Source organism: Chiloscyllium punctatum, chromosome 20, assembly GCF_047496795.1.
Source record: "Chiloscyllium punctatum isolate Juve2018m chromosome 20, sChiPun1.3, whole genome shotgun sequence".
Classification (NCBI taxonomy): Eukaryota; Metazoa; Chordata; class Chondrichthyes; order Orectolobiformes; family Hemiscylliidae; genus Chiloscyllium; species Chiloscyllium punctatum.
In genome coordinates, this window is record NC_092758.1 from 63,626,905 (window position 1) to 63,653,843 (window position 26,939).

The 26,939-nt window shown below is 39.4% G+C and overlaps 2 protein-coding genes across 2 annotated transcripts in view; one reads left to right on the top strand and one right to left on the bottom strand.

Annotated features, from left to right (window-relative positions):
• The window catches only part of ccnjl (cyclin J-like), a 94,069-nt gene extending 77,658 nt beyond the window's left edge, over window positions 1–16,411 (top strand). The window contains exons 3-5 of the mRNA XM_072591029.1: window positions 1,434–1,733; window positions 2,891–3,050; window positions 12,282–16,411. Coding sequence (XP_072447130.1) covers window positions 1,434–1,733; window positions 2,891–3,050; window positions 12,282–12,738 — 917 coding nt within the window. The 3' untranslated portion in view covers window positions 12,739–16,411. The remainder of the gene's footprint in view (window positions 1–1,433; window positions 1,734–2,890; window positions 3,051–12,281) is intronic.
• Window positions 16,412–23,243: 6,832 nt separating this feature from the next.
• On the bottom strand, window positions 23,244–26,261 carry fabp6 (fatty acid binding protein 6, ileal (gastrotropin)). The gene is made up of 4 exons (XM_072590200.1): window positions 26,170–26,261; window positions 24,400–24,575; window positions 23,528–23,617; window positions 23,244–23,442 (listed from the first exon to the last, which is right to left on the bottom strand). Exons 1-4 carry the CDS (start codon window positions 26,234–26,236, stop codon window positions 23,389–23,391), a joined length of 387 nt encoding a protein of 128 aa, XP_072446301.1. The 5' UTR covers window positions 26,237–26,261; the 3' UTR covers window positions 23,244–23,388.
• Between the last annotated feature and the right edge of the window lie 678 nt (window positions 26,262–26,939).

The following is a 26,939-nucleotide window of genomic DNA, read 5'->3' on the forward strand; positions in this document are numbered from 1 at the left end:
CAAATGTTCAGAAGTACCATCTAGTTCACTGCCAAGTTAGCCTTGACTCAGGAGTAAGAAGGATACTTTTATTACTCTGAATAATTTAGTGAAGTGCTTTCAAGAATGCATGGCATTCAAAATGAATCTTGTCAGAAACACTAGAGGGAGAAATGCAGAGCTAAGGCTATTGATGTGTAACACAATTGCTGCGGGTGTTCTGCTTTTTATGGTTATGATGTATGAAAGTTCAATTTTAATAAATTACAAAGGAATCGTGGCCTCCATTCAAGCATATCATTCAATATTACATATAGGAAGCCATAGCAGGGCAACACCTGTTGCATAGCAACAGTTCTGAATGAACGTGGATCATGGAACTATTGTGATAGAGATGCTGGAGAACAGAAAACGCAGGGTTCAGGTTTAGGAAAAATAGCAAGCAAAGCAAGGTTATAAGTTTTTTGTAAGTCTAGAAAACTTTTTGGGAATTTGCTCTTCTGTCTTATATTTGTTAACAATTGATGTTGAGTTGATGTACAGTAAAGTTGAAGTTTATTAAGACGTAGAGTTCACTTGTTAGAACTAGCTTTGCTTACTTGTCTCTGAATTTATTTTACTAGGCATTTTTGCTTTGTTACCAAACACAAGTCTGCTGGCCATGCTCCATTTTGTTGGAAGCTCTGCAATATATCTTTCTGTCCAGTTAACTGATAATATTAAAGCTGACCATATAGTTACATATACATTGTAGTAGCCAAGCTATGTTTAATTTTCACTGAATTCACTGTCATTTAAAATGTTACATTTTTTTTAAAGTTCCATTTCTTTGGACTTCCCTGCTTTAAATGCTTTGTGGCTCCCATTAGGAGCTATACAGAAATAGCTCAGATCAGTGTTTTTTCCTTTATAGGCACTGCTGTGCAAAACATACCAGCAGACTGGAAATTGGAATATCCACATACATGGCTCTTGCTAATTCCATTCATTGTAAATGTTATGAATTCAATTTTGACTTGCATGTTTCTACATTCCTACTCAGTTATTCTCAAATATAAGATGGATGACTTTATGAAGCATAAGTATGGGAAGTTGTGGTTGTGAAACTGCACCATTGCTCTCCCATTCTCAGCGTGTCTGGCTTAAGTGCATTTTGTTTTGTTTAATTCATTTTGACGAGAAAGGAAGTTGATTGTTTTTCTTAAAAAGCATTCATTAATTGTGCGTGAACACTATTTAGATAAAATTAACCTGAAGTTTCAGCTCAGACATGAGCAATCTCTGAGATGGCAGGAATCTTTGAAAGAGTAGCTATCAAAATTCTTTCAACTGTAATAAATATGATTAACTTGAAAGTGAGCTGGCTGCTAGCTCAACATCTGCCTTCTCAATGGTGAAGATTGTTAGAAAGCAAAAGGTTCACCATGTTTCTGTTATTGCTATTCTGTTTCTAGGCAAATTTGAAGAGAAAGAAGACCGGGTGCCTAAATTGGAACAACTTAACAGCCTGGGCTTCATGAGCAGCCTGCATCTGGTGCTAAACAAGCAAGACTTGCTGCAGATGGAGCTGCTGCTGCTGGAAACTTTCAACTGGAACCTCTGTTTGCCCACGGCAGCACACTTCATTGACTACTACCTCTCTGGCTCAGTCCATGAGAGTGACCTGCACAATGGATGGCCGCTCACCTCTATTGCCAAAACCAAAGCCTTCATGGAAAAATATGCCCATTATTTTTTAGAAGTTTCTCTTCAAGGTATGTTTGTCATGTAACAAGCATTATATTCAGTTATTTATGCTGAACTGTCATGTGGTGACTATCTCTGCATGAATATATTTCTTGCTCTTTACAACCTTTCCCAAAAGTTTGAAGCACAACTGAGAACAGGAAATTATACTTCCATTTTGTGCCATCCTAGCGGCAGATTTTTTTTTTCTGCTTAAGATTTGCCCTCTGCATTGATTTGCACTGGGATACAGTCGCATGAGCATTGGTTAACCTCTGGTAGTTCACCCAAATGATCACTCATAATATGTGATGCAGAGTTGAGAAGGATAAAATTGTAGTTGAGTCCAATCCTTTTCTCAGCTGGTACTCTCTGTTTCACACTCCACAGGAACGGCAAAAGAAGTCGAGTCATTGGCCCAGTTGTGATATTACAGTGACCACTTTAGCTGAGATCTCTTAATTCTGCACAAGATCTTGAGATGAGGATAGGAGACTTCTAGGCCATATGGTGATATGAATGTCAAATTTTAAGATAAGTCTCCAACAATAAATTCTCCCATTTTCTATGAAATGAAAGCAACGTAGGAAGAAGATTTGTCCGAGTACTTGCAATATTAAAAGATTGCTGTATTGTTGTAAAGTGAGACATGAAACTTGTCCAGATCTGATTTATCCATTTGACTAAAGATTTCAGGGTACGTTTTAAAGAGTAATGTGCCCATAGGTGTTACTTTCTAAACTAGCAACATCAGAAAAACACATTAAGTTGACAGTTATTCATTGTTACTAGGTTAAGATTCAGTAGTAGACACTATAGATTCAATGAATTATTTCAAAAGTAACACACATTTAAATAAATCTGACTTGATCATGTTCTCAATAAGTGCAATTTTTTCTATGCCTTTTGTTCTTTTGATTTCTGGAATTGCAATTTGCTGTTCCCTTGTCAAAAAATATTGGTGCATGTTTTATTTTGCATAATGAATTTGAAGTGTTGGATAGATGTAGTAAGACTGGAAGAGGTGTGAGTTGATGAAACAATTTAAAATTAAGGATAAGAATTTTAAGTTGTGGGCATGGAAACATTGGGAGTCTGTCGGTGGGCAGGAAATTAGGGGAAAGCGTGGAAGGGAATAGGTTATATTTTTTGAGTCTGATCTTATTTGTTGCTGTTTTTGTTGTAGATCACAGCTTTCTGACTTTTCGTCCATCACTGGTAGCAGCCGCCTGCATAACAGCTTCCCGTATTTGTTTACACATCAGTCCGTCCCTGACCACTCATCTTCACCTACTGACTGGGTATACTTGGGAGCACCTGACTGCTTGTGTCGAACTCATGCTGATGTAAGATGCATAAACTTTGTTGTATATGCAACTTTAAAGAAGGAGGTTGCTTAAATAAAGGCCCATGGCTTTTTCCATGCCATTACAATTTCTGTCCTTCTCAAATTGAGTACCAGTATTCGTAAAGAACAGTAGTACATTCAATCTCTAGTTCTCTTCCAGTTTGCTTCCTTCAATATAGTCTTTAAAAGACCATGTTTTGAAAAAGGTGCTAGAATTTTTTGTTTAAAAAAAGCTTAATTATAATACATTGTAAAATTTAGAGCAATAGAGAATAGTTTAACATGTCAAGCCCATTTCATTTAGAGTCTCTGTGCACTTGTGTGATCACATGTTGATCCACTTCTCTCAGAAACATTCAGTTCCTTCCCCAAACATTTGAATTAATTGTCACTTTCATCCAGTTTTTTTGGAGATTTGGGTATCTGGAGACCAAGATATCATCTGCCTTTTTGGGAGGCTATTTGATCATATGATTTTTCAATTAAGTTGATATTTGATGTCTTTTGATTGGGATTGAATTTACATTTGAAGAATATTTTAGGACTGCAAATGTACCACAGAAGTAAGTTTTTAGCAGAAGTTTTAGTATTTGGATATACCAGCTACCTCCTTTACATCTCATTAGTCAGACTAATAAATTGAAAATGTGTTCTTCCAGATGTAAGGAGAAAATGAGGACTGCAGATGCTGGAGATCAGAGTTGAGTGTGTTGTTGGAAAAGCACAGAAGGTCAAGCAGCATCTGAGAGCAGGAGAATCAACGTTTCAGGCATAAGCCCTTCATCAGGAATCAGGATTCCTGACTACTGTGCTTTTCCAGCACCACACTCTCAACTCTTCCAGATGTAAGTTTTGTTAGAAGCATTTGGTTTTCAAATGGGGCTAGCCCTACAGCACAGAACACCCGAAGTAAATTAGTAAACTAAAAATATGACTTATGAGGAAAAGGACTTTGTTCCTTCAACCTCCGTTCCCTTGGTATCACCTCTCCTAGCCCTCTTTTTTTTCTTTCTCCCTTTTGTTTCCACTTTTGCCCCTCTTTCTATTTTCCTTTCTATGTTCCCACCCCTTCCCTACACACTCTATTTCTTCCCCATCCATCCCACTACTTCTCGCTCACTCCCCTTTTACTTACCCCTCTCTTTGCTTTTTGTCCCTTGCCTCTTTCTCACTCTACTGCCACACAAACACACTCCATTCATTGCCTCCCTCATCTCACATTTCCTTGTCATTCTTTCCTTCATCCCAATTCCCCTTTTATTCCTTATCACATATTTCCCTTTTCTCTCCCTTCCCATCTCTTCTACCTCTTAACCCCCTACCTTTCACTTCGATTCCCCTCTTTCCTGTTTTTATCCTTCCCACCTTTTTTATCACTCACTCCTCATTCCTCATCTTTCTATTTTTCTTCCCGTTTCCCACCCATTTTTTCATCTCCCTCTGTAGAAATTAGTTGTTTTTTGAGTTAGACACTGACTTGTTGAGTATGATTCTCTTACTTGTTCCTAAAAAAAGTCAATGTATATGTGGAGCTAGTTCTGAAATAAAGCAGCTGCTGTTCTTTTTTTTTAAATCATACTGAAAATGTGTTGCTGGAAAAGCTCAGCAGGTCAGGCAGCATCCAAGGAGCAAGAGAATCAATATTTCGGGCATGAGCCCTTCTTCAGGAATCCAGTTCCTGTACACCTCCATCCCCCATCATGAAGGACTCAAAGCCCTCTGCCTCTTCCTTTCCCGCCGTACCAACCATTCCTGAAGAAGGGCTCATGCCCGAAACATTGATTCTCCTGCTCCTTGGATGCTGCCTGACCTGCTGCGCTTTTCCAGCAACACATTTTCAGCTCTGATCTCCAGCATCTGCAGTCCTCACTTTCTCCTTTAAAATCATATGGTCTGGTTAGCAATAGGACTGAGAATTATACAGATGGAAATAATTGAAAACTTCAAAGAATCTAGTTTTGAACTGCTTCCACTGCAATGGCATGCTAATGAAGAGAACTGGTCGAGTCTGAGTTCAATAGTTGCCTTACTGCTCATGCAGAATATTCAAATCCCCTTTTAGTTTAATTTTAAGTTTATAAATGATTAGAAGATTAAATGTTACAAATTCTTTGAACTCCTATTGAACATCTTTGCACTGGGGCCCTGCAGTAGAACTCTGATCAAAGAGAACTGCAGCCTGCAACCCCAGCCCATTATTTAATTGTCATTACTACTTTGGTCTTTATTTGTTCCTCAGATTACAATTTCTCCTTTAGTGGCTTTGAATATTATTATTAAATCGTGTGATTGTTGTACTGAATAGACTGAGTGAGTGCTCATATGTGATCTCAATATTGGCAGATTTGTTTTGCACTTCGTGAATATCTAACCAATAAACTAAATGTAGTGACTAGGAGACCATCATGAGTTAGAATTTAAAGTACTAGATGTTTTGCTCCTTATTCTGATGCTTTTGTGAACTGAATTTGCTATAATTAAGCAATCCTAATTTAATAGCTGGTTGAACCAAAATAACTGAGCTAACCAATTGTCACCTTACATCAGGTGCCTGTAAATCCTGGTTCTGCAAAACAATGTACCAGGACGAGCAGTTTCCATCCTTATGGCACCAATAAAGTAAATGCAAGAAATTAAATTTGCTCCCTCTAGCTTTTGGGAAAAAAGAATGATGCTCAAAGAAAGGAGCATTCTTTTCTCCCTCCATTTTTGACTTCCAAACTGTGTCCATTCATCCTGGTATATTAGAATTAGAATCCCAACAGTGTGGAAACAGGCCCTTTGACCCAACAAGTCCACACCAACCGTCCAAAGAGTAACCCACCCAGACCCATTCCCCTACCCTATATTTGCCCTGACTAATGCACTTAACCTACACATCCCTGAACACTATGGACAATTTAACATGGCTCATTCACCTAACCTGCACATCTTTGGATTGTGGGAGGAAACCAGAGCACCCGGAGGAAACTCGAGCAGACACTGGGAGAATGTGCAAACTCCACATAGACAGTCACCCGAGGCTAGAATCGAACCCGGTCCCTGGTGCTGTGAGGCAGCAGTGCTAAACACTGAGCCACCATGCTGCTTTATATTAGCTCATAAGGTTCCTCATGACCTTCAGTGGTCTGCCTAAGTGCCATCCTTCATGTGAGCTTAGATACCAGACCGTACACAACCTCATCACCTCACCTCAGTGAGGTGATCTCCCACCGACAGTTCCCAACCTCATAGTTCAGGAACCCCGCACTGCCCAGTTCTACCTTCTACCCAAGATCCACTAGCCTGACTGCCCCGGTCAACCCATCACCTCGGCCTGCTCCTGCCCCATTGAACTCTTCTCCATATGCCTTGATACTGTCCATCCCCTGGTGCAGGAATTCCCCAAATACATTTGGGACACCACCCACGCCCTCCACCACCTCCAACACTTTTGTTTCCCTGGCCCCAACACTTTATTGTCACGATGGACATCAAGTCCTTATACACCTTCATTTGCCAGGATGAGGGCCTCCAAGTCCTCCATTTCTTCCTCTTCTGACGTCCCCACCAGTACCCTTCCACTGACACTTCATTCGTTTGGCTGAACCGGTCTTCACCCTCAATAATTTCTCCTTTGAATTCTCCCACTTCCTCCAGATGAAAGGGGTAGCCACGGGCCCCAGATATGCCTGTCTCTTTCGGTTACATGGAACAGTCCATCTTGCACAGTTACACCGGCACCATTCCCCAACTTTTCCTCCTCTACATTGATAACCGTATCAGTGCCACCTCATGCTCCCACGAGGCGGTTGAACAGTTCATCAACTTCACCAACACATTCCACCCCAACCTTAAGTTCACCTGGACCATCTCAGACACTTCCCTCCCTTCCTGCACCTCTCCGTCTCCATCAATGGTGACCAACTCCGTACTGACATCTTCTACAAACCCACCGACTCCCACAGCTACCTGGACTACACCTCCTTCCACCCTGCCTCCTGAAAAAGTGCTATCCCTTATTCCCAATTCCTCTGCCTCCGCTGCATCTGCTCCCAGGAGGACCAGTTCCACCACAGAACACACCAGATGACGACCTCCTTTAAAGACTGCAATTTCCCCTCCCACGTTGTTGATGCCCTCCAGCGCATCTCATCCACTTCCTGGATCTCCGCCCACGAACCGCACCCCTCCAACTGCAACAAGAATAAAACTCCCCGGTCCTCACCTTCCACCCCATCAACCTCCATATACATCGCATCATCCTCCGCCATTTCCACCAACTACAAATGGACCGACCGCCAGAGCTATATTTCCCTGCCCACCCCTATCAAATTTCCGTAAAAGCCATTCCCTCTGCCATTCCATCAACCCCCTGACACCTTCCCCTGCTACTGCAGGAATTGCAAAACCTCCAACCACATCTCGCCCCTCACCTCAGTCTAAGCCCCCAAAGGAGCTTTCCACCTATATCACAGTTTTACCTGCACTTCCACACATGTCACTTATTGTACCTGTTGGTCCTGATGCGGTCTCCTCTACATGGGGGAGACAGGGCGCCTACTCGCAGAACGCTTCAAAGAACATCTCCAGGACACCTGCACCAACCAACCCCTCCGCCCCATGGCCGAACACTTCAACTTCCCCCTCCCACTCCACCAAGGACAATGCAGGTTCATGGTCTCCTGCATCGCCACTCTCTAACCACCAGATGCCTGGAGGAAGAACGCCTCATCTTCCACCTCAGGACCCTCTAACCACACGGCATCAGTGTGGATTTCACCAGTTTCCTTACTTCCCCTCCCCCACCATATCCCAGTTCCAACCTTCCAACTTTGCACTGCCCTCATGACCTGTCCTACCTGTCCATTTTCCATTCTCCCACCCCAATCCGCTCCACCCTTCTCTCTGACCTATCACCATTACCCCCACCTCCATCTACCTATCGCACTCAGTTCCCTTTCCCACAGCCCCTCCCCTCCCATTTATCTCTCCACCCCCTTGGCTCACAGGCATGTTCCTGATGAAGGGCTTTTGCCCGAAACATCAATTCTCCTGCTCCTCAGATGCTGCCTGACTTGCTGTGCTTTTCCAGTACCATGCTCTCTACTCTAATCTCCAACATCTGCAGTCCTCACTTCCACTTAGATACTGTCAGGCTATTCCTTTGCAGGGAAAGTATTGCTGAGCTTTATTATTATCCTCATTTAATGTTTACAGATGTGTATCTTGAAGAAAAGGTTTCAAATACTTAAAAACTCTTGCTTCCACCTCCTACCTTTCCCCAGCCTCACCAAAATGTGTACGGAAACTAATAGTACAACGCCCCTCCACAAATTACTCCGGCTAAGATTATAATTAACATGGTAAAGAAACCATGAAATGTTTCTTTAAGAGGTGTTTTTATTCCTTTCTCCACTCCCAGTTCCACATTTTGTATGCATATTTTTAGGTAAATTTCTCTTACGATTAAAATTTGTCCTCAAATATATTTATTCTAATGAGAATGAAATACCATTGGCAAATATCCTGTTTATATTGTAAGATAGTGGAGAAGATGATATCTGTTGTTACGTATGTTTCACATCTGGACATTTTAGAACATAGAACAATACAGTGCAGAACAGGCCCTTCGGCCCTCAATGTTGCGCTGACCTGTGAACTAACCTAAGCCCATCCTCCTATACTATCCCATCATTATCCATCTGCTTATCCCAGGATTGTTTAAATCTTTCTAGTGTGGCTGAGTTAACTACATTGGCAGGCAGGGCATTCCACGCCCTTACCACTCTGAGTAAAGAACCTGCCTCAGACATCTGTCTTAAATGCATCACCCCTCAATTTGTAGTTATGCCCCCTCCTACAAGCTGATGTCATCATCTTAGGAAAAAGACTTTCACTGTCTACCCTATCTAATCCTCTGATCATCTTGTATGTCTCCATCAGATCCCCTGTTAGCCGCCTTCTTTCCAATGAGAACAGATGCAAGTCTCTCAGCCTTTCTTCATAAGACCTTCCTTCCAGACCAGGCAACATCCTGGTAAATCTCCTCTGCACCTTTTCCAAATGTTTCCACATTCTTCCCAAAATATGGCGACCAGAACTGTACACAATATTCCAAGTGTGGCCACACTAGCGTTTTGTATAGTTGCAACATGACATTATGGCTCCGGAACGCAATCCCTCTACCTATAAAACCTAACACACTGTATGCCTTCTTAACAGCACTATCAACCTGGGTGGCAACTTTCAGGGATCTATATACATGAACTCTAAGTTCCCTCTGCACATCCACACTGCCAAGAAACTTTCCATTGACCCAGTATTCTGCCTTTGTTATTCTTCCCAAAGTGAATCACCTCGCATTTAGCTGCATTGAACTCCATTTGCCACCTCTCAGCCCAATTCTGCAGTTTATCCAAGACCTCCTGCAACCTGCAACATTCTTCCACACTGACCACTACTCCACCAACATTACTGTCATCTGCACACTTACTAACCTATTCACCTATGCCTGCGTCTAAGTCATTTATGAAAATGACAAACAGTAGTGGTCCCAAAACAGATCCTTGTGGCACACCACTAGCAACTGGACTCCAGGCTGAATATTTCCCATCAATCACCACTCGCTGCCTTCTTAAACAAAGCCAGTTTCTAATCCAAACTGTTAAATCAACCTTAATCCCTTGATTTTAAAGAACTAATTTGTGCCGCATCAAATATTGTGGACTTATTCAGTTGGCTTTATTCGAATGACACATGCACAAAATGACAGCAGCAAATGTTGGATAACTGATAATGTATTGTTTGAATCCATTCAGGAAGTGTTATAGATGAGTAGTTAATGCCAAGATTTTTAAAGCAATTTTTATCTGCAAATCCTAACTTTGATGTTTATTCTGAAGAGAATATCTGGATTAAGTTGGATTCTTTAATAAAAGCAAAATATTGTGGATTCTAGAGATCTGAAATAAAAACAAAATGCTGGAAAAGCTTAACTGATCTGGCAGCATCTGTAGAAAGAGAAATGGAATAAAGGTCGTGAATCTGATATGACAATTGGAATCAAAACTTTAACTGTTTCTGTCTCCACAAATGCTCCCAGTCTTGCTAGCTTGGATACTTTGCTTCCTAAATGTTTAGATTAGATTACTTACAGTGTGGAAACAGGCCCTTCGGCCCAACAGGTGTACACTGACCGTCTGAAGAGTAACTCACCCAGACACTTTTCCCTCTGACTAATGCACCTAACACTATGGGCAAGTTAGAATGACCAATTCACCTGATCTGCACATCTTTGAACTGTAGGAGGAAACTGGAGGAAACCCATGCAGACACTGGGAGAATGTGCAAACTCCACACAGATGGTCGCCTGAGGCTGGAATCGAACCCGGGTCCCTGATGCTGTGAGGCAGCAGTGCTAGCCACCGTGCCACCCACAGTGTTCTATGTTGTCTCTGCTTTCTCTTGCGCATGATCTTTCACTACCTCACCTCTCCCCTTTCCCATCTTCATCCTCCTCCTTTGTGCACCAGCACCCTCTCCTCCCTCTGCCATCTCCTTTGAAGTTTTAAGTTCTGGAATCCAGTTCTTGTTGGCAAATCCAGTTCAAAAATTCAGCCACTTCCCGTTTTTGCCACCATTTCTTCCCATTCTTTGGTATGAAAATGCCAAGGAAAACAGCCTTAATCTGTGAAACCAATGAATACATTGGAAATCTCAACACTAATTTTAAGGAAATTTCATAACTATCTCTCAAATGCATTAACCCAGAATAAAACTGGGCCGTACATATCATTAAGGTCCCAAGTTGGGATCCCTGCTCTGTTTTTGCTCTTTAGTTTGGACAGCAGTATATTTGGTGCAGGACTGTGGACCAGTGAAGCAAGAAGCTAGCCAAAGCTCTTCGAGTCATAGAGATGTACAGTATGGAAAAAGACCCTTCGGTCCAACTTGTCCATGCCTACCAGATATCCCAACCCAGTCTAGTTCTACCTGCCAGCACCCGGCCCATATCCCTCCAAACTCTTCCTATTAATGTATCCTCCGGATGCCTTTTAAATGTTGCAATTGTACTAGCCTCCATCACTTCCTTTGGCAGCTCATTCCATACACTTACCATCCTCTGCGTGGAAAAAGTTGCCCCTTAGGTCTCTTTTTATTTATATATCTTTCCCCTCTCACCCTAAAACTATGTCTTCTAGTTCTGGATTCCCCCATCCCAGGGAAAAGACTTTGTCTATTTATCCTATCCATGTTCCTCATGATTTTATAAACCTCTATTATGTCACCCCTCTGCCTCCGATGCTCCAGGGAAAACAACCCCAGCCTATTCAACCCCTCCCTAGAGCTCAGATCCTCCAACCCTGGCAATATCCTTGTAACTCTTTTCTGAACCCTTTCAAGTTTCACAACAACCTTCCGATAGAAAGAGACCAGAATTGCATGCAATATTCCAAAAGTGGCCTAACCAATGTCCTGTACAGCTGCAACATGACCTCCCAACTCCTACACTTGATACTCTGACCAATAAAGGAAAGCATACAAAATGCCGCCTTCACTATAGTATCTACCTGCGACTTTACTTTCAAGGAGCTATGAACCTGCACTCCAAGGTCTCTTTGTTTAACAACACTCCCAGACCTTACCATTAAAGTTTAGAAGTCCTCCTAAAATTTGCTTTCCCAAAATGCAGCACCTCGCATTTATCTAAATTAAAGTCCATCTGCTACTCCTCAGCCCATTGGCCCATCTGGTCATGATCCCGTCGTAATCTGAGGAAACGTTCTTCACTGTCCACTACACCTCCAATTTTGGTGTCATCTCTGAATTTACTAACTATATCTGTTATGCTCACATCCAATCATTTATGTAAATGATGAAAAGTAGTGGATCCAGCACCGATCCTTGTGGCACTCCACTGGTCACAGGCCTCCAGCCTGTTGTTTCCATTTTCTGTCTGTTGATTTGAGTCAGGGTTCTGAAGAAGGATGTGAAACATTATCTGTTTCTCTTCACAGATGCTATCAGATCTGCTAAGTTTCTCCAATATTCTGTGTCTGTTTCAGGTTTCCAGCATCCACAGTATTTTGTTGCTATTAAACTAGCAAAAGCCTTTGCTGTAATAAAGCTATTTAAACACACAAATTTAAATGAAACTCGGCATTGTTGTGGGTGTCTTCATGACAGGTGGTGGAACTTCAAGAACATACCTCACCTCAGGTACTTTTAATGTGTCTTTTATATTTAGTGCCCATGATAATGATGTCAAAGAAGCCAACAAAACCAAAGGACAACCATCAGGTCTACAGCAACAAGCAACAGTGCAACAGCACCATCAACACCAGTCCTCACCGCAGCTCTTGTTCCAGCAAGGTCAATATCAACATTTCACCCAGAACTCAACACAGCTTGTGCAGTTCCATTCGCCATTGCAACCTCAGGCTTCAGTTCAGAGCCATAGGAGCAATGTGCAGGGTCGTCGAGCTGCCATTGTCTCAGGAAGTACCAGCAACAGTTATACACTACAGTCATACCCAGGTTTCCAAACCAGCCTACAGCCCACAGTAAGGGCCCTGCCTGTTCAGGGACCCATTGCTATGCAGGTTGCCATAACTACGGAGCCAAGACACTGCATCACCGTGGCCTATGGGGGTAATTTTTTAACTGGACATCACACATACTCAACTGGCTGTTTTGATAGATGACAGTAATTCTAATAATGCTTTTTCTACTATCCTCCTGAACTGGTAAATACCATCTACTTTCAATGTTTGAAACACTCTGACAGGAAACATGCAATGTGCTAGACGGATTTAACTCTTAATTTTGGATATGCAAAATATACATTTACTGTGCAGCTTTCCTTGTTACAATTTTTCTGGAAATATGCTAAGTATTTTCAACTGAGAATGCCTCAATGTTGGTATTCTCTGTGAACATTTTTGAGACTAAATAGTCCAATGGGATGTCAGGAAGCCATATGAAAATATTTTGATAGATTTGGATAAGCAAGCGTTACTTTTTTGAAGAGAATCTTAAAGCTGCTGCCTTAACTCTCACAAAGGGCTGTTATTACTGTGATATTTTTATATTGTTTACTTGAAAGCTATGGGGGCACTTTTTGTTACTTGAAGACAATGCTGTTAGCCCCACTTGTGTTAATTTAACACAGGCTGCCTGGATTTTCTGGTATTTTACCCAGGCAGTATTGAGAGACATTTCAGAGTGCAATATGGTTTGTGTCTTAGCTGTACCTTCACTTTAAACTGTTTATGGCACTGTATTTCCATTTCATTTGCATAATTGGCAAGGCAATGTTGCAGCAATTGACTTTTTATGTTAAGATTGCAGCTGTTCACGGTAGTAACTGTAACCATCCTAGACAATGATTGCCTGTTGCATTTGTGAATTAATACTTTTTCATTTTGAGATGGAGGGCATGTGATATGAGAGATGCACTCACTGGTTCAAGGAATATCACTGTCCTTCAGCAGAGGTAACCTACTGATAATTCTAAGTTTAGAAACCGCTATTTAGGGGATAGTTTAGTAACTTAGAACAAATGTTTAAACCTTATTTTATTTTCAACACTGGCTGCTTAGTATGAGAACAAAAGAACTCTGCTTGGTTCTATCAACAGTGAAACTAAGAAGCTGGCACAACCAAACAAAATTAGGCATGAGTCCTGAATGCACATGAAAGGGTAAATTCCTCAATGATTAAAAGCTTTTTAAGGCCTCTTGAGATTTCACAGAAGGGACAAAATGATAAATACCTCTTGCTGCTTTTGTTGATCAGCTTAAATACAAGGCAATTACCTCAGGATACTTGGGTTCTCCTTATATATGACCTAAGTTTCACCTTCACAGTATTGAAGATGACAATAAGCAGTATTAAGAGCACTGCAGAGCTTATTTACATTCTAATTTTTTAAAATTTGAGACAGAGGGATCCAAAGAGGCTTAATTGCTTTCTGTAAAATGCATATTATTTTGGTTTTTTGTTAAATTTATTTGCATGGGCTTTATTTGAAATCAACAAAGTAAATTCATGCAAACGTATTTAAACTATAAAAGTCCGATCTAAAAAAGTAACAATTTATAACCATCATTAAAATCTTGACAGTATATAGCTTTCATTTTCACTGTAGTTAACTTTGAATTTTTAAGAGCTCATATTTAAGCTAAAACTGCTAATTGAAGCAACTCGTTACTTTGCCTCACCAATCACTGTGGGGATGCAGACAAAAAAGTTACCACAAATGACCTAAGGGTTCTGAATTTGGGAAAGGGAATTCATCTAATCTCTCATCCTCTCTCACTTTCCCATTATCCGCTGCAAATTTGTTTATGCATAGACTGAGTTGAACTTGGCTGGGATCATTTCTCTGAATTGCCAAGTTACACCTGTCGAGGTACATTCATGGCGAATTACCCTTGAGCAAAGTACCAGGGCTGACATTTCCTATAATGGAGAGAGGAAAATATGAGGCAAATACCCTTTGTGATTTGCATGCAAGGAAGTCTAGTTACAATTCTGAACCTGTAACTGAAAGGTTTATTGTGGATTTTATAAAAACATTACAGGAATGGAAAACTTGTTTAAGAGCCTCACCATTTTAGCTTTTTCTGTTTTTAATTTAGTGGAAGTTTTAGGTTCATGGGGAGAGTGACTTAGTGCAATGATGGTTTAGTTGGATATAATGAATTTTTTCTGTATGATGTCAAGGCATGTTCTAGCAAACTGTAGTCCTAGTCCATTTCAGCAACAGCTACTTTCACTTATGTTTCATAGTTTTTTTGGGGACAATTTGAAAGTGAATGCAAAAAGTCAAATATCACATAGTTTAATGACTTGGAGTTTGAGTTAAAAACCACTGTTTATGTAAGTGCTTCAGTGTCAATCAAACTAGAAAGTCCCACTCCCAATTAAGTTGTTCCAGTTTGGCATGTGACCAATACTGTTGCCAATGATGAAACAACTTTGCATTTACCTTTGGATTGCACAGATTAGTCAATTTTTATATCAGTTATCATTAAAACTGCACAGCAGTTGGTAGAAATGCTATCTGTATAGGGCTGATCAGTGCTATCCATGTAGTTAGCCAGAGGGCAAGCTCTGATTTTTGTTTTCAAGTCATTGGCTGACAATATCTTTCAAGGCAGCTGGTATTCATTCAGCATGCTGTCATGTTATATGACATCACTGCATGTCTTACCAAATGTGTGCTGAATCAGCAGCTTGTACTTTTTTTTAAAAAAAAGAGGTAGTTTTAATGTGTCCAAAAATTCAACTGTTGATAAATTATTTATTTTTAAAAAGAAACTTGTAAATGTAATTCATTGGGATGAACTCTCCAGCAGGTCATTTTTAGCCTCTGATCAAGCTTTGACCTCAATCTTCCTGAAGTTCTTGGTCTGTTTAATTTTTTGGAAGTTGTTTAACCTAACTGAACTATCTCGGTAGAAGATAGGTCTATTGAGGAGTGACTACCCTAGAGACATTTCACACAGTGTGGTAGAGTGTGTTTGAAAGTGCCTTCTAAATCTAAATCTTTACATTTTTAATGTTTCATAAGTATAAATTGTTGGTCAGATAGCATCAAAGGTTTACTTGTACAAATTTAAGAAATGAATGTCTAATTACTTTAGGGCTTCGAGCCAGTTTCTAATTAGACTTTCATCTTATGATAAGTCTTGAATTGGTTTTCTTAAAAGTGCATTGAATGAAATGTGGTGGGGGAGTTTGATAAAAGACACATAGCGTGACTGGTATTTTAGGATGCTAGAATCTTATGCATAAAATTTACCAGACTGGTGGAATGAGACACTGTTTTTCAAATACAGGCATTGTTTTGAGATTTTGAAATGACTGAGCACACTATTGAGGATGTATTATGTGTGATGGTGTGTATGCATCCTATTAATTAAATACTGCAACCAGTAACTAATTTACTGAATAGAAGTAGGGATATACACTTTGTATTAAACACGACAGGATAATGTCAGATGCGTTCTAGTGAATATATGAAGGAATTGTGAAACAAGTTGCAAGTGTGACAATACTGTCAAACCATGAGAAACCAAGTGGAATAACTAGTGACCAAAAATATTACTGGAGTTCCAATCTGTTATACAAAGTTAGTTCATTTTATTCTGTCCAGAGATGTTCTGTTTCAGAGGGACCTCTTTAAAGGCACAGTATGCCAAATATCCATGTAATTTCAAACTGTAAGGCAAGAGTCAAATACCTGCTGAAACACTAATTTTGCTAGCGATTTTATTTAAATAAATCTTAGGTCTGGCTAATTGAAGTTTAAACAAATTTGACTGATGTAAAAACCTGTGTACTTTTTTTAAATAAATGCCAGTCTATTCATTCCTGTTTTCTCATTTCATATTTACATTCAAATCTGTCGATAGTGTCACAAATAGTTTTGATCCTGGGCATAACCAGTTGATGATTCCTGTTCTTTTCTAGCTTTGTTCTCTCTTCTCTAGATTAGTATTACTCTATTGCATTCAGTCATTATGCTTAACTTGATCAATTATAGCAAAGCGTCGAATGAACTCTAGAATCTCTTAGTCACATCTTCCAAACACCTCATCTCTGCCACTTTAAAGAACGATAGCAGCAAATGGATGGAAACACCCCCTCCATGTCTCTTGAAAGTCACTCACTAATTTGGAACCATATGACTGTTCCTTCATTGTCATTTGATCGAAGTCCTGAAACTCCCTCCTGAATATCGCTGTGGATATATCTATACCACATGGACTGCGGGGTGTCAAGGAGATGGCTCCTCATCATTCTCTCACTAGGACTGAGCAATCAATTTAAAACAAAGAACTGTGGATGCTAGAAATTTGAAACAAAAGCAGAAATTGCTGGAGATACTCAGCAGATCTGGCGGAATCGGTGGAGGAAGAAGCAGAGTTAAGGTTTTTGGGTCTTGTAACTCAACTTCACATGGTTGAGTTCTGAGAAAGTGTCGCTGGTCCCAAAACATTAAATGTGCTTTTTCTCCATATTGAACCAGCTGTAGTGTTTTAAATTTTCAAAAAACATTCAACAAGGTTCAACAAAAAGGGTTATTACCAACAAAAAGATAAGATTTAATGGTGTTGATGTTAATATTAGTGTGGATAGTTTACCATCAGAAAATAGAGTTTGGCTAAATTTCAGAATGTTGAACTGCAGCTAACAGCAATCATTACTGGTGCTTCAACTATTTGCAATCTATTATTGGTGAATTTATCAGAGAGAGTATATTTTAGCAAACTATTATGCTGATTTAACGATAGGTATGAAAGCAATTTGCGAGGAGCACACAAAACGCCCGCAAAGGGAAATTGATAGATTAGGTTTTTTGGGAAAGGATTTAGCAAACTGGGTATAATGTGGAAAAGTGTGAATTTTTCCATTTTAGTGGGAAGACCAGAAAAGCAGAACATTATTTAAATAGAGAGAGCCTACAGTACACAATTGTCTAGATGTTCCTATGCATGAACTACAAAATAATTAGCACACAGCTACATGAAGTAACAAGTGAAGGGGCACTCAATACAGGGCATACCAAACATTCTGCTGTACCTCAATGTTATTCCAACCAACCCACTGTACCTTGAGGCTATTCCCTCCTTGATGGTCTATAAAAACGTGGCTGAAACATTTGTTTTAGAAGTTTGCATATTACAATGTTAATGGATCCTTTAAAAAAACAACAGGATCTGGTTCAGATCTTTACCAGACACTAATCAGTTTTTCCATACTCCATCAAAGTATCAAATTTAGTTGAAATTCAAACATCAGATTTTTTGTGATATATTGTTTGCATATAGACAATCAGGGTTGAAAATATTACATCCGTCCATCTTCAGTGGCAGAAGTGATTAAGCAGGCAAATGGAATATTGACATTCATCGCAAAGGGGTTTGAGATATAAAAGGAGGTAACTTTTGATACAACCATAGAGCATTGATGAGAGCACACCTCGAGTACTGCATACAGGTTTTGCCTTCCTTATTTAAGAAGGTATAGTTTGCACTGGAGGCAGTTTGGAAAGGTTGATCCCTTGGATGAAATGAGCCTAGTTGGGCCCATACACTTGGAAATGCAGAAGAAAGAGGCAATCTTTTGAAACATATAAAATTCTGAGGGCTAGACAGGGTAGATGCTAGAGGATGATTCCCCTTGAGGGTAGGAACTCAACTAGAGAACAGTTTCAAACTAAGGGACCCCTGTTTAAGGCAGTAATGAGGGGGAGGTTCTTCGGTCATTAATCTTTGGAATTCTCTACACCAGGAGCAATGAAGACAGAGTCACTGAATGTTTAAATCTGAGCCGAACTGACTTTTGATATACAAGAGAGTCAACAGTTATGGGGGAGGCATGGAGCAATAATGTGAAAATTCGGATGTTACTTCCAGGAATATTGCATTCCTCCACAATGAGTGTTTGCTGAATTAGTTCCCCACACCAATTCCACAGACTAACCAATGGAAATCAATTGAATTGGATGAACACATTTGCTCTCATACTTTTAGTCTTATTTTACAATCCTTGAAAAATCATGCCTTTTGAGTGAGCTGTTATTGCATTTTTAATGGAATACAATGTAATTAATGCTGAACATACTCACTGGATCAAAAAAACAAATTTTATACTTTTGGAATATCCATTTTCTCCTTAATCATAAAAAAAAAGAAAGCATAGAATTTAAGAAATGTTTAATCTTTGTTTTATCTTCTATCTTAATCTATTTATAATCACAATTTAAACATTTAAATTTGAAATGAAGGATTTTAAATACTTTTTAATTTCCTTGTTTGCTGTGTGTGATTAGCTATTTAGATACTTGCTGATGTCACTGCTTCTGCATGCAAGTACAGCTGTCCCATTTTGACTTTGCATTGGATTTAAGCTACCATTGGGTAAGGGGAAACCATACACAGAATTTGCTAGGTCTTTGTGGAAAGCTTTCTTTCAGATCAGTGTCCAGCTACCATGCTTTACCACTGATTGCAAAACTGGGGATAATGACATGATATGAACAAGGAACATGGTAGGCTATTTAAGTCTGCAGCACCATTCAATAAGATCGTGGCTGATCTGATTTTAACCTCATCTCTACATTCATACATAAGCCCTACAATCATTCATCCTCTTGGTAATCAAGAATCGATCAACCCCTGCTTTATAATTATATAAAGATTCTGTATCCAATGCCTTTGGAGAAATGGAATTCCAAAGACTCCTGAGAGAAAAAAAGTTTCATCATCTTTGCTTTAAATGCATGTCCCTCTGTTTTTTAAAATGTAAACCCTTGGTTTTAAATTCATCACAAAGTGAAACATGCCCTTGATATTCACCTGGTCAATTCCTCTCAGGATCATCTTATGTCTTAGTTGAGTCACCTGTAACTCCTCTGAGCTCAAAAGGATAGAGGCCTAGCCTGTCTCAACTTGTAAGGCAGTCTGATCATTGCAGGCCTTACCATAGTAATCCTAGTGGGCAAGATCATAAACCACAGAATTTTTAGCAAAAGGTCATAGTGTCATGCAACTGATATGATATATTGAATAAACTGAGATTGCTGTTAAGTCTCTCATCTTTTAGAATGTGTTGCAGGCTTCAGTTCATTAATCCTAAATCCCAGAACTACTTTTAAGTCACATTCTCTAGATAACTTAAAGTTTTATTGAAAAAAAATGGTGTCAGCTCAGAAAGTGTATTAAAGATGTGAGATTTGAGTCTGTCTGTATCCCAATCTCGAATCAGACTGGTTGTTTTAATTGCATGATACTGTGATCTTTTGCTATAAATTCTATGTTTTATGATCCTGCCCCACGAGTTATCTGATGAAGAAGCAGTGCTCTGAAAGCTAGTACTTCCAAATAAACCTGTTGGACTGTAATCTGGTGTTGTGTGATTTTCAACTTTGTCCATCCTAGTCCAACACCAGCACCTTTGCATTATTCTACCTTCAAGCCAGTTCTGTATCCAAATAGTGAGTTCTCCCTCTAATATGTGTGATCTAACTTTGTCTACCATGTCGACAGGGAACCTTACTGATGTCCATATAGATCACGTTTGCCGCTCTGCCCTCATCAAACCTCTTCGTTACTTCAAAAAACTCAATTAGGTTAGTGAGACAATTTCCCATGCCCAAAGCCATGTTGACTATCCCCAATCAATCCTTGCCTTTGCAAATACATGTACATCCTGTCCCTCAGGATCCCATCTAACAAGTTGCCCATCACTGATGTCAGGCCCATGGGTCTATAATTACCTGGCTTTTCCTTACAACCTTTGTTAATAGTGGCGAAACGTTAGGCAACCTCCAGTTTTATGACACTTCACCTGTGGCTATTGCTGATACAAATATCTCAATATGGGGCCCAGCAATCACTCCCTAGCTGCCCATAGAGTTTTTGAGTCCACCTGATCAGGTCCCAGGGATTTATCCATGTTTTCGTGTTTTAGGACATTCAGCATCTCTTCCTCTGTAATATGGGCATTTTTCAAGATGTTGCCATTTATTTCCCAATCTTCCATATCCTTCTCCACAGTAAACACTAATGCAAAATATTTGTTTAATATCCTTCCCATTTTCCAGCTGTCCCTTTACCTGTGAACATCTGCCCCAATCAATTTTTGAAAGTTCTTGTCTAATACCATCAAAATTGGCCGAATCCAATTTAGAACTTCAATTTTTAGATCTGGTCTATCCTTTTCCATCACCATGAATTATTACTGGTCCCAAAATGATCCCCCGTTGACACCTCAGTTACCTGCCCCTGCTTTATTTCCCAAGAGTCGGACGGGTTTCACACCACCTCTGGTAGGTGCATCCACATACTTCATAAGAAAATTTTCTTGTACACACTTAAATTCCTCTTCATCCAAGCCACTAACACTTTCACAACCCAGTCTATGTTTGGTTAGTTAAAATCCCCTACTGTAACTACCTATTAATTTTACAGTTAACTGAGATCACCTTACAAATTTGATTCTCAATTTCCTGCTGACTATTGGAGTGTCTGTAGTACAATCCCAATAAGGTTATCATCACTTTCTAATTTCTCAGTTTCACCCAAATAACCTCCCTGGATATATTCCCAGGAATATCCTCCTGAAGTACAAACACACTATTATCCCTAATCAAAAACCCCACTCCCCTCTCCTCTCTTGCCTGCCTTTCTATTCATCTCAGTACCAGAAACATGGCTGTCAGTGTTAGATTCCCCTGAGTCCATCACCCACTTTGTTTTTCAAAAAGGTATATTTGAGATGACGACAATAATCACAGAGGACTCCTTCACTACTGCCTCCCTCCCCTTTTCTGGAGGTCACCCATCTACCTGACTGTATCTTTATCTCCTTCCCTGCAACTACCATCCATCACTCCCCTTTGCTCCTGGAAATTCCTTATTGTCTCTAAATGCCACTCCAACCAATTCATGCAATCCAACAGAATTTGTAACCAAACACACTTCCTGCAGACATAATCATCAGTAACTTAGAAACCCTCCCTATCCAACAGGAGAAACCCACCACTGTACAAAAGGTTATCTTTGTACCTTAACAATCTTCAGACCCAGAAAATGGCATAGTCTTATTGCTATAAAAACAGTAGCTTAATACCTATGATTTTATATTTTTAAAGCTTAATCAAGAGACATCTCAATAAAAGCCATACATTCAAAAAGAACCCACACTACTCACTACTGTAGATTTATTAAAAACAAGTAAGGTTATGCTTCAAAACTAACCACTTAACTGTTCCCCTGCTGAGAGTTCCAACATGCAGATTTTTCTTCAAGGCCAGAGAGTTTTGCTGTTTGTTTATTTTTCTTAGAATGTGCTCCAATGCCCAGGGATATTTGAAACTACATAGCATAGGCAGCAGATGTGTAGATTCACTGCTGGGTCAGACAGCAGTGTCAGTCTCTTTCTCTGTTTGAACCACTTCCCATGTGGTCACTGCCTTTGTTTCCCTTCGTCCTTTTTAAAGTGCCATTGTTTTGATCATTCCCCTCAAAGATACAAAAGAGTCCATCAGCTTATAAAACAGTAATTACTGCTCTTAGAATTTGAGAAAATCAGGTCCAGTACTGAAAACACCTCAAAATAGGATCAGCTCTCACAGCCACAAATTTTTCCCATTCTCCATCTTGGTAAATGAGGTAATTGGGCTCATCGTGCCTGCATTGGTACTATTACTTAGTATCAATATCCTTCCTTTTACCTATATGCCTGTACTCCATTTCTATCCAAAATAATTCAATACCTCTTGAATGCTTCAGTTGAATCTGTATCCACCACATTTTCAGTCAGTGCATTCCATACCCCATCTACTCATTGTGTGTATTACTCACCTCACATGTGCATCACTTTAAATCTATGTCGTCTTGTTCTTTTTTGGCTGGAAACATCTTCTCCTTATCTACTCTATCTAGTCCATTAATGATTTTAGAAACCTCAATTTAATGTTTTCTCAGCCTTGTCTCCAAGAAGAATAGTCCCAACTTCTTCAATCTATGTTCGTAACTAAAGTTTCTCATTCCTGAAACTATTCTTGGAAATCACTTCTGTACTCTTTCCAATGCATTCTCATCTTTCCTGTAATACGATGCCACACTCAGTATGATACTTCAGTTGAGATTTAATAGATGCCTTTCGCAATTTGCAACTTCAGTGTATATGTTTAAAAAAAAATTTCTGAAACACCAATTTGCGGTGTAATCCAAATATTAATTTATAAAATTGACTAGACCCTTGTATGCATATATCTTGAACTTTTAACTAAGGGCACTTTGAAAAAGCCAAAGGTATTCTGTACAATGCAAGGAAAAGGGTTTCAGGTGGAGACATCTAAGATTTTTAAAGAGTGCCCACATGCCCAACATAAGGCATTTTGAAGTCACTCAAAGAGATTGAGATATAGTGTCAGAGGAACAACACCATTTACTTCTCTTTAATCACCCCCTCAACAAAATGTGAGAATAGAAAACCCACTGTAAATCATCATTGTAAGTTGCAAAGGGGTCCTGAAGAGGATTTTGGAGTCTACCTCACAGGGTCCAGCAAATAGTATTCAGCAAGTTACAACTGTTCTGGGATGACACCCTTTGTGCCATTAGCTTGTGTGAGTGGAACAGTGATCATACTCAGGAATTGGGAAAGAACTGCAGAAAGTGCAAACAGCTGAGCGGAACTATAAATTGGCCGTATGGTATTTAATTAAACTACATTGTACAGTTAAGAAAGAAAAACATCAATAGGACACAAATTCATGCCTTTATTACAAAAAAGAAAGTTACTCCTCTGGAATTTAATTGGAGTTTACTGTCTTAGGCGATCTTCTTGCTAATTCTCTTGTAAGTGACACCACCGCATGTAGAGGTCTGTCAAAAAAAAAGAAAAAATTCAGGAAATGATCAGTTTTCAGGCGCTATATTGAGTTTACTTTGTAATTGAAAAGTCACTGACCTCCACAAGATTTCCTCCTTCGATCTCTGAAGTATGGTGATAGTTTGGAAAATCACAAACTATCTTATTCCCTTCCATTTTGACTGTTGCCTGAATTACAAAAACACTGGATTCAGTGTTAAGCCAAACATTTGTGATTTTGATATCTAATCTTAAAACAAATTGACACCACCTTGGTTTATTTAGACAAACTAAACTGTGTGCTCAAGCCATGAGCTGCAAAAATTCAAACCACACAAAAATGCTGTCTTAAGATGAGAGATACAAAACTGTTTGCTACCAAGTTAGAAAAATGCATTCCAAGGCAGCAGTGAAGAAAACAATCCATCTTGCAACAATCCGGGGCAAATGTCACACTGCAGCCCTCAAACAATGAATATTAGATCCAAAGCGCTGCTTTTATGTTGATTTTGTCTTCCTGTAGACTGGTGAGTTGTATTGAGTTGTTATAGTGGTACTGTCCACAGCCTCTGCCACCATATCCAAATGAATGAGCCAAGACAGGGTGGATCCATTATATTTGATTGCAGCAGTGCTCATTACAACCTCATGTGATAATAAAGCATGCAGGTTATCAAGAGGAGCTCCCCTTGGGCTGGGGCCAGATTTTAGTTTCTCCTCCTCCTGCTCAATATTTCAGGTCAGCTTATTCATTATAAACTTACAAATATATGATTTATTAACAAGGGGTTCAAGCAGAGGATATTAGAAACCCAAACACTTGAGCCTACTTATCCCAGGTGGTTGATGTTAGGTGTGATCATAACTTTTAAAAAGATTGTTTCACAATGCTTTGTTTGCTCATATTATCTGAGTGTGTAGTTAATGAAACCGGCTTAATGTTACCTGTATATCACATTTTCGAATCTCACCTTGAATTTCTTGCCATCCATAGTTTCCATCTCTGATTCCTGGCCTATCTCAAATGCGTTCTTCATGGTTTTACCTCCAGGATAAATTTGGACCCAGGTAAAATTATTTCCATTTTGGGTCACTTCTGTAATGACCTTGGCATTCCTTCCCTTTTCAATGACATCAGCAGAATACTCTGGGAGTAAATAATAATACATCAAGTTTGTGCTGACCTCCAGCTTTTTCATATCTAACCATGTCTTTCCCTATTACAAAATACTGTTGCTCCTTTGAATTGTTCAAATACCCAATACTTCTAAGCTGTTATTCCTAATCTTAATTCAGATTGTGTCTTCTGTTTTGTTACAAATGAACAAACACTTGACATAATGCAAGGATCAAGAAAAGGGGAAGAATTCTTATTAAGAAAACAATGGATATAGCTCACACAACACCAGCTTATAGTCCAACAGGTTTAATTGGAAGCATGAGCTTTCGGAGCGCCGCTCCTTCATCAGGTGGTTGTCAACTGAAGCTAGTGCTTCCAATTAAACTTGTTGGACTATAACGTGGCATTGTGTAATTTTTAACTTTGTACACCCCAGTCCAACACTGGCATCTCAAAATCATGGATATCGCTTAGATGAGGAATGTCTGGGAGAGGAAACGTATCGCCTCTGATGTCTTCAGGTTTAACACTCACTCTGATTTACATTGTAGAACTGAATTTAGAAGCTCAATGCAAATTAGCTATATTTGCAACTGAGTGGAGCAGCATGAGAGGTCCAAATAATAAATGAATCTTATTTCAGTTAAGTGCAAGGTGCTGCATATAAGGTGGAGTGATGAGTGACAAATTCTACTGTAAGAATGGTGTTGAAATGGTTGAAGATTAACCCACACAGAAGATCTGGAAGCCTTAATTGACTGAAAATCTGTAACCAATGCAGAGATGCAGTCAACACAAAACTAATACACTGTTGAACCACAGTATCTGAAACAGTAGAATTATGAGGGAGCTATGATCAAATTGTGCTGAGTTCTTGTCAGACTGCATTTTGGGTGCAGTATCCTTGTTTTAATCACAAGAAACAATGGAAGGATTTACTTTCTGGAGGCAGTGTGGATAAAAAACACAAGGCTATTTCCTATAATGTCAGGTCTGAGAAAAGGCAGGAAATCTTTAGGCTTCACCTCCTGTGAAGGAGATGTCTGAGACAAGGTTTTATCCCAATGACTAATCATAGTAAAACCTTAAGTTTGTCTGATTCTGAAAATGTAAATGCCTAATACCTTCATTCTGTAGATTTTAGCTACAGTCTCTGCCAAAATGAAATTGTTCTGTTGAATCAAAAAGTGAAGCTGATCTGAGAACACAGGTGAAATGACAGTGATATGTAACAAAACGAGTGATGAATTAATCTTGTCAACTTCCAACCAGAAGAATTTAAAACTACATAAGAGGTTTTTAAAGAAAAAAAAAACACTCCCTAGCAACCTCTGGGTCACAATTTTGTTCCAGTACCATGTTTACTACACAAGATCCCTTATTCATTGTCACATCCAGTAAAAAAAACTGTTAACATCCAATCATCATTCACATTCGTGCATATATGCCCTGTTTACAAAACTGCTTTTAAACTTACATCCTAAGGCACTTTACAGAGATGTCTGATTCAATGAACATATTGGGACCATCCTTTGTAAAATTAACATGTTGAACAACTAACAGTATCTTTTATCAAACAATTATTTGAGTTAAACTAATACCGTTAATTAGTGTAACTTACTGAGGACCTTCATAAACTCTTCATAGTTTTCTTGACTTGCAACTTCATACTTGCCGCTGAAAGCCATGATAATCTAGCTGGAATCAGGCGCAAAGGGAGTTTGAAATTGGAAGCCAGTGAATATGGTGACCAGGCAGCCTGACATTTATACATATGGAATAGTCACACCCTAATGATTTATTAACCATATTTTTATATTCCTGTGGGCAGCATTATGAGGCAATTACATGATACTTATGTCATAAAATGTATAATGTACTGAAAATGTCATTGACATAGATGTCATTGTCCTTGATGCCGACTGCACCAAACATGAGCTCCTTGATCTTTGAAAGAACGAAAGAAGAAAATGTTGTAAGTGCACAGCAGGTCCATCCCACTAAAGGATAGGCAGAAAAAAATTAACACTTGGGTATGGCCCTTCATCAGAACTCTTGTGAAGCAAAACACTCAAAACATGAGTCACTCATTCTCTAAACTCAAGAAAGGTAACAGTATGTACAACAGAGGAAGCCATTCAATGGAACTTCTGTATGTATTCAAGGCCTGCCCTGATTTCTTGCCAAAATTATGGATATCCTTTATAACTTTGGATGGTAATCAACAGCAGAAAAAAATAAGTTGACATTTAGTCTCCTTGATTCTTTAGGGCATTCCTGCAAGCATGTCAGACTGAGGTCAGTGAACTTGCTAGAGAGCAAGTGTCAAACCTGGAAACCCTTGGCCAACCTAGCTCAGCTACACATTACCTTTCCATATCTGAATTTCTT

Bases quoted from the DNA above. Each gene is read 5' to 3' on its own strand.
- fabp6 (XM_072590200.1), bottom strand. From the start codon at position 26,236: ATGGCTTTCAGCGGCAAGTATGAAGTTGCAAGTCAAGAAAACTATGAA. The intron at 23,618-24,399 runs GTGAGATTCGAA...TTTGTAATTCAG, and splicing joins TGGATGGCAAGAAATTCAAG to GCAACAGTCAAAATGGAAGG. The intron at 23,443-23,527 runs GTCAGTGACTTT...TTTTTTTGACAG, and splicing joins AAGGAGGAAATCTTGTGGAG to ACCTCTACATGCGGTGGTGT.